The sequence below is a fragment of the Neospora caninum genome, chromosome VIII (assembly GCF_000208865.1).
Source record: "Neospora caninum Liverpool complete genome, chromosome VIII".
Lineage (NCBI taxonomy): Eukaryota > Apicomplexa > Conoidasida > Eucoccidiorida > Sarcocystidae > Neospora > Neospora caninum.
In genome coordinates this window covers 1,594,585-1,603,955 of record NC_018395.1, presented here as the reverse complement: position 1 = coordinate 1,603,955, position 9,371 = coordinate 1,594,585, and the positions used below count along the sequence as shown (strand labels likewise).

Here is a 9,371-nt window from a genome sequence, read left to right as displayed (position 1 = left end):
CCGTTGTCGGGCTCTGCCGGATGCGTTTCCGTTTTCTTTTCCGACCCTTCGTCTGTGCCGTCTTGTGCTCTCGCCCATTTTTGAGGCCGGCCATGCTGGTCGGACTGAAGAGTCGAGGCGACCGTCCCCAGGAGTCTCTTGCGTTTTGATCAGGCAGTAAGGAAGGGCGGGATATCGAGCACACCTTTGAGCAGGGATGCAGACACGCAACGAAGCAGAAAAAGCAAAGAAAGTGCGAACCCCCGTGAAAAGGACTGAGGGCGAACACCAGGGCTGGGATGAGGAATAAGGAGTCCGGTAGGGACGAAAACCCGGTCGTAGGCACCAACTGCGAGGTGGAGATCGTCAGCGGTTCCAGATGTGCGACACAGTCCAACCGTGCACTGCTCTGTCGTTCTTGTGGAGCCTCATTTTGTGTGCGTCGATTAATTAGAAATCGGCACTGTTTCCGTTCTGGGGTGAAGCGCGTAAGTTGGGCGCTGACAGGATATGTGACTGGACAGAGAGGCCGATACCTCTCTGGACAGTCAGCCAGCTGAAAAGAGAAGGGTGAACAAGAGCGAATGGGATCACCGCACTTTCTCTGCGTTCGCTGTTGAACCTAAGGCCCCTTCACTTGACTGTCCCTTTCTTTTCGCCTCCTACGTTGTTTTTGGTTGCTCCTTTGCCTTGAAAATATCTCGCGGGATGCGTTTCCTGCCTCAACTTCGCCCCCTGCTCTTTTCCATATGTTCTTGCCTTTCTGCCTAACTTTTTGGAAGCGTGTCCTTCTCCCTCCCATCGTTGCGCGTTTCGTTCGCGGCTGGCGTGTGGTGTCTCCCTCTAGATGGTAAGACTTCGGCAATCTGACTCTCTCGCTGTCGCAGAAAAACATAAACTTGCACCTTCCAGCTTTCCTGCACAGCCTATGGTTTGCATTCTCTCGCCTGTTTTTATCGCATAGTGGTTTTCGTCATTTCTTGGGAAGCGATGCGCCTTCCTCGATTTGTTCCGTGAAGAACGAAGGAACAAAAGAGATGGCTTTCCTTGTTCTGTGACTTGCGCCTCCGGAGCTGTGCGTGGATATTCCGTTCCCCAGCGAGTACGTTGCTGGTATCAGAGACGATCTGGAAGGAAGAGTGAGGAAGGGTTTTCAATAGCGTTCGAATGATGAAGCGTTCTTGGCCTCCCCCCCCCCCCGCGAGTTCTTGACTTCCTGTGTCCGTGGGGATAGACACCCGCTCCTGTTCGAGTCGTAGCGAGCTTCGCAAACCGGAGAAAGGATACAAGAAGGACGAGGCGTGCTCGAATTACAAGCAAAAGATATGCGTGCATTCTGTCTCACAAGTTTCCTCCTTTTTCCCTGCATGTCGCATTTGCTCTCCGGTGCGCAACGCTCGGGATTCAAGCGTGAGCTAGCTACACGGGGCTGTGTGTGTATACTCTCGTGGACAAACGCCGCACCGAAAGAGAAAGAAAGGCACGCCCCGAGAGTGAAGAGAAGCCAGCGTCGGCTCTCTGAGGAAGGCCCCGTCGTGGTAGAAAGTCGACCTAGATGAAAACAATGAGTAAAACGTAAAGACGAAGTGTTAGGGCTTTCTCGAACGCCGTCCACATTTCTCCCAGGAGGTAAGGCAGTTCCTTCTCGGACAGTGGGAACAAGAGACCACGAGGCAGAAGGAGTGGAGACTGGATTCGATTCAGTACTCAGATTATCGCGGCAAAAGCCTGCTGGAGATTCACCTGGAGAAAAGGGGACGACAAGTCGTCGCTCGGTGCGGCTACTGCGTCCGTGTAGCTTGACGTGATCCGTGCCCTGGAAATATACAGCGTTATTTACGGTCACTTCCACACACACACACACACAGATACTACGAAATGCGTCTCGGCACCTCAGGATTCCCGTCTCTCATTTTATGCTGCGCCTCAGGAAGTATGGCCTCGGCTCCTCTAGCAGTAGAACACGCTTTCGTATGGAACTAAGCAGCCCGAGTTTTGGTCGGCTGTAAATACACGTCTACCTCTGATTTTTGTGTACGGACGTCGACACATCCTTGCACGTAAATGCAACACCCAAGTATGAACGCGCGTGCTCCTAGTTGTGCATGCACGAGGCGACACTGCCTCTCACTGTGCTTCCTCGTACCTCTGCTGCGTGGAGATACGGGCGAGCATACACTCCTTGTTCAGCCACCAGCGAGCCTCTTCATTTCCATATGTGTCTCTGTAGGGACTTAGTTGTGCCATGCATAAAAAAAGCCATTTCCCGCACCAGGAAAAGCCACACCATAGGTGCCTGCAGTAGCCATCTATCCATATTATATATATATATATATATATATATATTTAGTCGCAGCTGGAATTGGGTCTTGATTCGCGAGAGAAAGTGTGACACCCAGGTGCCTAGATCTGTGTGACGGTGTCCTACCTGCTCAGCTTGTGAGTTCGTTTGGGAGCATCTGGTGTCTTTTTCCCCGCCTGCAGCATACAGAAAAAGATACTCATCGGAGAAGGGTCGAGAACACGAAAAACTTGGAGGGACACTGCAAAGTATGTGCCTGCTCTGCGCATGCGTGGAATGTCAATTCCCTGTCCCGTCCCAGGGTTCCCGATCTTCCGTAGCTTTCTCCTTTTCGAACTTTTCACCCCCGTCAGTGAGGTATTGACAGTGTGTGCCTTCCTCGTAATTTCCTCGTCTCCCTTTCAGCTCGTACGGCAACCTGCCTGCAAAAAGACGTGACGATGGAACAGGAGAGAAAGACAGTCACGCACAAAAAATGTCCAGTGAAGGCTTCTTGGTTGCTAGTCTCATGCATGCTGAATAAATTGATATGAATAAACGTATAAATCCTCACATCTAATCTATCTATTTGTACATAGACGTTCAAGGTTCGCATTCCGTCAAGGAAGTGGTTTGCATGCTCTCCTCCACACTGCAATCGTCTCGTCCCGACAAGGGATGCTTCTTTCTGAGGAAGCCGCGGGAAGGTCCAAGGCGTGACGCCGAGAGTCGGTCCCTCTCTTCCAAAGAAAGTGTCTCTACTTTTGTGACCATTCCCTTCGCTACCAACCCCTCTTCCTCCTTCTGCGTAGCCGCAAATACACGTGTACATAGATGCATTTATTCACACACGTACATATAATATATATTCATATGGGGGGGGGTTGTATGACGTATTTGCATCGGCACTTCATACGTCGCTCCAAGTTTATACTTTCTGCATGACTGAGAAAAAACGAGGAGGCGAAGGGAGAGCAGAGGAGACCCCCGAGACGCCTCCAAGCGACGCCCTCGACTTGGAGGAATGCCAGGCAGCCACTGGTAAAAAGCTATACCTGTGGGTTTCACCTTGAGGCAAATTGATATTTGGTGATTCGCCGTGTTGGTCCAGCGCGTAAGAGCACACAGCCGGCAGGGAAGAAGAAAGACACCACAGACACAGGGCGCACACAGAGAAAATAACTGGGGTAGGGAGAAGCAAGAGAGAGAGACACCCTTCCGCCGGTAAACACAAGCTTGGGCACTTCCGACGTGGCAGTCGCGGCTCACGGGGTCAGCTGTGGCTGTGGAGGGTACTCTCCGAGAAATGCGTTGTCGAGGTCGGCTTGTCTGTACTTATCCATCGTTTGTCTCTTTTTGCACGCCCCCCCCCCCAGTCCGTAAGATTCTCTTCACTCTCTTGGCATGCCTAGTTCTCGCTTTCTGGTCTCGTTCCGTTTCCGAAGGACTCCAGACGGCGAGACAGGCCTACGCGTTTTACATCCATCGAAACCCAAAGACATCCTCCCTGTGTACGCCTGCGCCAACCTACATGTATGCGTGTTTTTTCTCCCGCGCCTGGAAAATTGTGTGGGAACACACCTATACGTGTGCGTGAACCGCGCGGCAGCGGCTGGTTCCACGCTGCCGAAAACCTGGAAATTAGCGGGGGTAGTACGAAGTGAATGCGACTTTGCTCCGAGGAAATTGCTATGCTCAGGCCAAGGTTCAGAAGCAACTGTAATTGGATTATTCCATGCCTGAATCAATCTATAATGTTGTCAACCCACCTACCCCTATGTGTTTCTGTGCCTCGTTGCCTTTCTCTTCACCTAATGGTCTACCTATACTGATATGTCTCTCTATGCAAGTTGGAATGAACAAAGGCGCTTCCATTGTGTTTCTGGTGTCTCATCTCACACGCCTCTCTTTGTGCTAATTGTCCTGGTTCTTCAGATGGTAAGTCCCATGCCTCGGCTATGAAAAGGAAAACGGCTCGCCGTCGTGTGGCCTGGACCTGCCTTTGGCATCGGCTGCCTCTCTGGACTCCCGTTTCCCCCTATCTGAATCCTCGGGTCTACCAGTTTGTCTAAGCGTGAAGGTAGTTCCGCTTGCCCGCGTCTCCATTAGAATGTGTAGACAGCACTCTCGCCCTTCCCATCTGCCTTACGACTTCCCACAAGGAACCATCTTTGTCCGACTCTTCATTCTCGATCTCAGGAGCATCGCCCCTGCCAAAGAATCTACCGCTCCGCAAATATGCGTCTCTAGAGGTCGAGAAAGTGCACTTTGCTTGCCTGTCTCCACTCCGTTTCCATCCCGAAATACAAACATGCTCTGTTGACGACCTGTATACCCTGCTCTCGACGTCGTTTTCTCTCTTCTTTGCCTTTCTCCCCACGACCTCGCGTTTCACTGTCCCTACATGAGGATTCACATCGCCGTAGACCCAACAATAGAAGTAGACATCCGAATAGCTGTAAGGCACATTCATCTCTCTCGATATAAATAGATGTAGTTACAGGTGCGTATCTCTGCGAAAATAAATCCCTACCGCGCGATGTGTGTCTACGTGGCCGACGTTTCTAATTTTGGTTCTCCTTTTTTGTTCTTGTCTTTCCTTCTGTCACCAGCAAGTGCAGCAGGGAGAGGATGAGGCCACCCGTCAATCCCGCCGCGACATGGTGACCCGCGGAACGGTGATTGTCTTCTGTGCTGCTATACTCGCAGCCATGGCGGCTAGCATTTGGCTGGTGGTCCGTGAAAATAGTAGAGATGCAGTTTTGAAGCGGAAACCTTTGCAAAAACAGGATGACGACGGTGTCATCGTCGATGTGAAGTATAATAAAAACTACCCTTTTCTGTTTGACAAGAGAGGAAGATTCATAAAGAAGAGACCGACCCTGGAAGTTGTAGACCCAGCTGAAATGGACCAAGCTAAAGAAGAGGCTCCCGAAAAAGCCCCGAGCGAGGCAGAACCCGTCAAGGTCGGCGAAAAGGCAATGTAGAAGAGACAAAGAGACATCTGGGCAGCCGTCCGGGAGAAAAGGGAGGACGAGGCAGCGTGTCCGTCCGACAGGGTGACCACAAGGAACGAAGCTGCAAATGGAAGAAAAGGACCAAATGGAAAAAAGGCACAGCGCAAAAAGACAAGAGGAAGCGCGAGGTGCGATGCGAAGCGAGGACGGGAAAAAACCGCATGGTGTGCAACACAGAAGGCAGGGGATCGTCTCAAGTTGAAAGACACACAAAAAGAAAAGGTGCAAGTGAGGAAGCTCAGGGGCAGATCAGCCCTTCCATGAAGGCCTCTATGCGTGTCCGAAGACAGAAAGGAAATACTCGGGTGAAAGGGTTGGGAATACAAACGGCAGGAAGGATGTAGATGCACTGAGGCGAGCAGCCGAACAGCGGATTCGAGGTGGAGGTCTACCTGCATGTATGTGTGCAGAAGAGAGATGCACGCGAGCAAATATGAAAATGCGCATCTCTATTTCCATCTTTTTTGTGTATGTGGACAAGGTGATTCATGACAGGTCTCTGATCAGCGTCCAGTGTCTCGGGAGGCTCCAGCCTCACGGAGGAGGGAGATTCGACGCGAGCATCCAAGACTGTGCCGGGCACTCTCAGTGGTTTAAGGGCCGTCTGGCTCACTACGTTGCCCCGCAAGTCCTGTTAGACTCAACGCACTTTAAAACGAACGGAGAACGCTATGGGCCGTTGGTGCCACGTGCAGCTCTAGTCGCGGCTGGGGATTCTCTCACGTCGTGCGGTTTCCGTGTCTCTCAAACGTGGGGGGTGGTCAGAGACTCTCTGGATTCGATCGGTCCGCCAGATGGAAGACCGCGTTGTCCTCAGGGCATGCAAACATTTTCGCGTGTCTTGGTCACATCCCTGGTCACACTGGAGGCGCCTCGGATTGAACGGGCGGGGGCTCTCGAGCGGGAATGGAGGCAAACGGCGAGACTGCTTCATGCAGCCGCAACACTTCACTCCCCAGATTCCAGAGAAACATTTCACTTCTCGCTCGCTTCAGGACCACGTCTTTGTCTGCTGAGTTGCCGGATACACCACGTTTGCATTTTTCTCCCATGGCCGCGCCTCGTAGCAGCAAGACTTTCTCTGCGGTACCACGGAAGCACGGCTCTACGCACCTGCTTTCTTTCTCGTGGTCAGGCATTGACTCCCTGGCGCTAGGGGACCACCCCATTGCTTCTGGCGTTTTTCTCACGAAGCGGCGGCGAAGTTCTTCCCCAACTTGTCTTTAACTCAGTCAGACGAAAGTTCACCGCTAGCTTACGTCTCTCAAGTGATGCTCCACTTTTTCCTTCTACTGCGTACACCCTCCCTGCCGATAAGACAGGCGTAAGTGGGGGCCCGCTTCCGAAAAAGAGCAAGGCATATAGCCCCATTTCCCGCTCCGCCATCTTGTTTAAAAATGCGTGAGACCGGGGGCATGTGACTCGTTTTTTAAGGCGACCACGATGCTCCCCAGCGCCGGTGCTTCGCAGGCCGCCTTAAAAACACACAGGCTCGTCTTTGCGAGGTTCGAGGGGAGAGTATGTGCACACGTTACGACTGCTGACGTAGCCGGGGAGAACGGGGATTGGCCCCTTCGCCTCGAGGCCGCAGAATTCGCGCATGCCACGAACGACAGGTCTGCGTGAGGGAGGAGGAGACGACATCATGTGTTATACATATATATGTATCTAGATCGTTAGTTCCCGAAGGAACTGTACGAAGTGTGCATGTGATCCCGGTTGTGAGGCGCTCTCTAAGTGGGAGTCCTTGACGAGAAGAATCTAAGCTTCGGCACGTTTGGCCGAGGCTTTGACAAAGCAACGAACGAGAAAACCCTTCAGGGGAGTCTTGGAGAAAAGGTGAGAGCCACCCCCCGAGCTCATCTCGAATCCTGGCAGCGTGTAGCCGACCTCGTCACTCTTCCGGACTGTTCACGGGGCAGCTAGCCAATAACTGAGACCGACGAGAGGCCGGGAACGGGGGACCGGTACGCTGGAGCCGCGAATCAGCAACGTCGCACGAGGCGAGGCTGCTCCGAGAGCCTTCGAAAAAGCAGGAGCTTGGTTGAGAAAGTATCTGTTTTATCTTCAAGAGTTCGGCCGAGAAATCGCCGGTCGTCTCTCTGGGAGTCAGCCCGCGCGCCGACCTGTCTCCGCACATGCCCCTGCGGGTCTCTAGGAGACTCCGTCCAGAAACACGTCTGTCTACACACCTATCAACGGCGATGCGTTTGCGCCCTTCCATTGCAGAGACGTGCATTCCTCTACATTTGCGTGCAAGTGCGTACATCCTGGGAGCGGCAGAGAGTGTGCGGTCGATGGCGCAGCCAACCTGTCTGTCGTTCCGACAGGCCGTCGCAAGGCCGGTTTTTTGCAGGGAGTGCAGAGAGGCGCCTCAAGAGAGGACAGTTCTTTCGCAAGGCGCCGCCGAGGCTCCGACCTGACACGAGAAACTCTGTCTGAAAGGCCGCGTTTTTTAGCGGACTTCGAAAAGCCGGCCTCTCCACCGCAGGCGAGAGCGAAAGAAACGCGCGGGCGGTGGAGAGAGCATGCGATGGACTGTCCGTTCCAAATCCAGGCCCGCTTCGAAAAAACACCTGTGTCTTTCCGCGGAAATGAGCGCTTGCGTATGTCGGGGAAAAGGCGCTGCACAAGAGACGCGCAAAAGGAGACCGCTACACTGTAAACGCTGCCAAGCTTGGCAGAGAGCGCGAGTCGAGACTGCCTCGCCGACGCCGGTTCGATCTGTGCGTTTTCGTCTCTCTCTGCGTCGCCTACGCCGGCGTATCGGCGTGTCGAGAGTTTTCGCCTCCTTGTCTCGCTCGCACCCTTCTTGCGCTTTTCCTTTTTGTCGGCCGCAGCCAGCTGCTGGAGAGCGGCGCTGTGTTTAGCAGCGGTCTCCCCCCGGTTTTCCGTGTCTCTCGCGCGGACTCGCGGCACTAGCTTTTCGACCGTTTCTTTCTCCCGCGTTCGTCTTTCTGGCTCCTTTCTGCCTTGTGTCTCGACTCCGCTCCCCTTCTCGTACAGCCACGCGTGTGCGGTGCACGACCGCGGGGCAGATCCCGTCTCTTCCGTCTCTCTTCTGCGGGTTCCCGCGACTCTCCCCCGCAGTTTTCTTTTCCCGCGCCGGCGATTTCGCCTCGCCTGCTCGCCGAAGCCGCGAGCAAACTTCGCTTTTTCGCGCCCCTCGAAGTCGAAAGCGGGGGATTCCCGCCGCGAAAGAGAGGGCCGGGACCGATCTCCGCCGGCTGCGCCCGGGAGGAAGACAGAGAGACACTCTCTCGGAATAAAACGGAGCGGAGAGAACGAGGCGAGCGACGGAGACGGACGACAGAGAGAAGACAACCGGGGTCTTCAGCGCCGGTTGTGCCGGGTTGCCCGAAGCGACCGACGCGCGGAAATCACCTGCTGGAGAAGCGTGGGCGAAGAGCCTCCGCAGACGAAGACGCCACCGGGAAAAACACGGTGGACCAACGCCACGCCGAGCCGAGAGGCGAAAAGACGGGGCGAGACAGTCGCACACGGGTGGGAGAAACGAGCCTGGAGGGGGCCAGTTTCGGCCCGTGCCTCCCGCATCAGAAGACGCGAGCGCGACAAAAGAAGGGAGAGAGACGAAAAACGTGGAAAGACGCGAAGAGCGACGCTCCCCACTGCCCGGACAACATGCGCAGGAGAAGAGAAATGAGGCGCAAGCACACATTTTCCCTTTCCGTCTTCAAGCTCTGCCTCCTCTTGTGCAAATATCTGTGCTGTGAGGAGAGGAAGAAGAGAGAGGGCGAAGCAAACAGATAGGACTGCTCTCCTCGACTCGCAGTCGCGGTCTTCGATTCTCAGCCACCGTCTGCGCACACATTTCCCGAGCCCAGTCCGCGGCGCCTCTCTCTCTGTTCGGAGGCTGGCTTTAGACAAAGAACGAGTCTGAATCAGTCTCTGCATCCGTGTGAGTTCCATTTCTCTGCATGCACGTCCGTCGCCGAGCGAAAGAGCGCGGAAAGAGATGCAATTCGTGCAGAGCAGTCGCTAGGTCGCCGCCACAGACGCGCACAGCTTTTTCCGGTTTCGCGGCCCCGTTTTCAGCGAGGTCCACGAGCTCCCCCTCAGGATAAAGATCCGCC

General features: G+C 54.2%; 1 protein-coding gene across 1 annotated transcript; it reads left to right on the top strand.

The window, feature by feature from the left end:
• Positions 1-4,920: 4,920 nt before the first annotated feature.
• NCLIV_031990 (conserved hypothetical protein) lies at positions 4,921-5,247 on the top strand (the record flags this gene model as incomplete). The annotated part of the gene is made up of 1 exon (XM_003883395.1): positions 4,921-5,247. One exon carries the CDS (start codon positions 4,921-4,923, stop codon positions 5,245-5,247), a length of 327 nt encoding a protein of 108 aa, XP_003883444.1.
• Between the last annotated feature and the right edge of the window lie 4,124 nt (positions 5,248-9,371).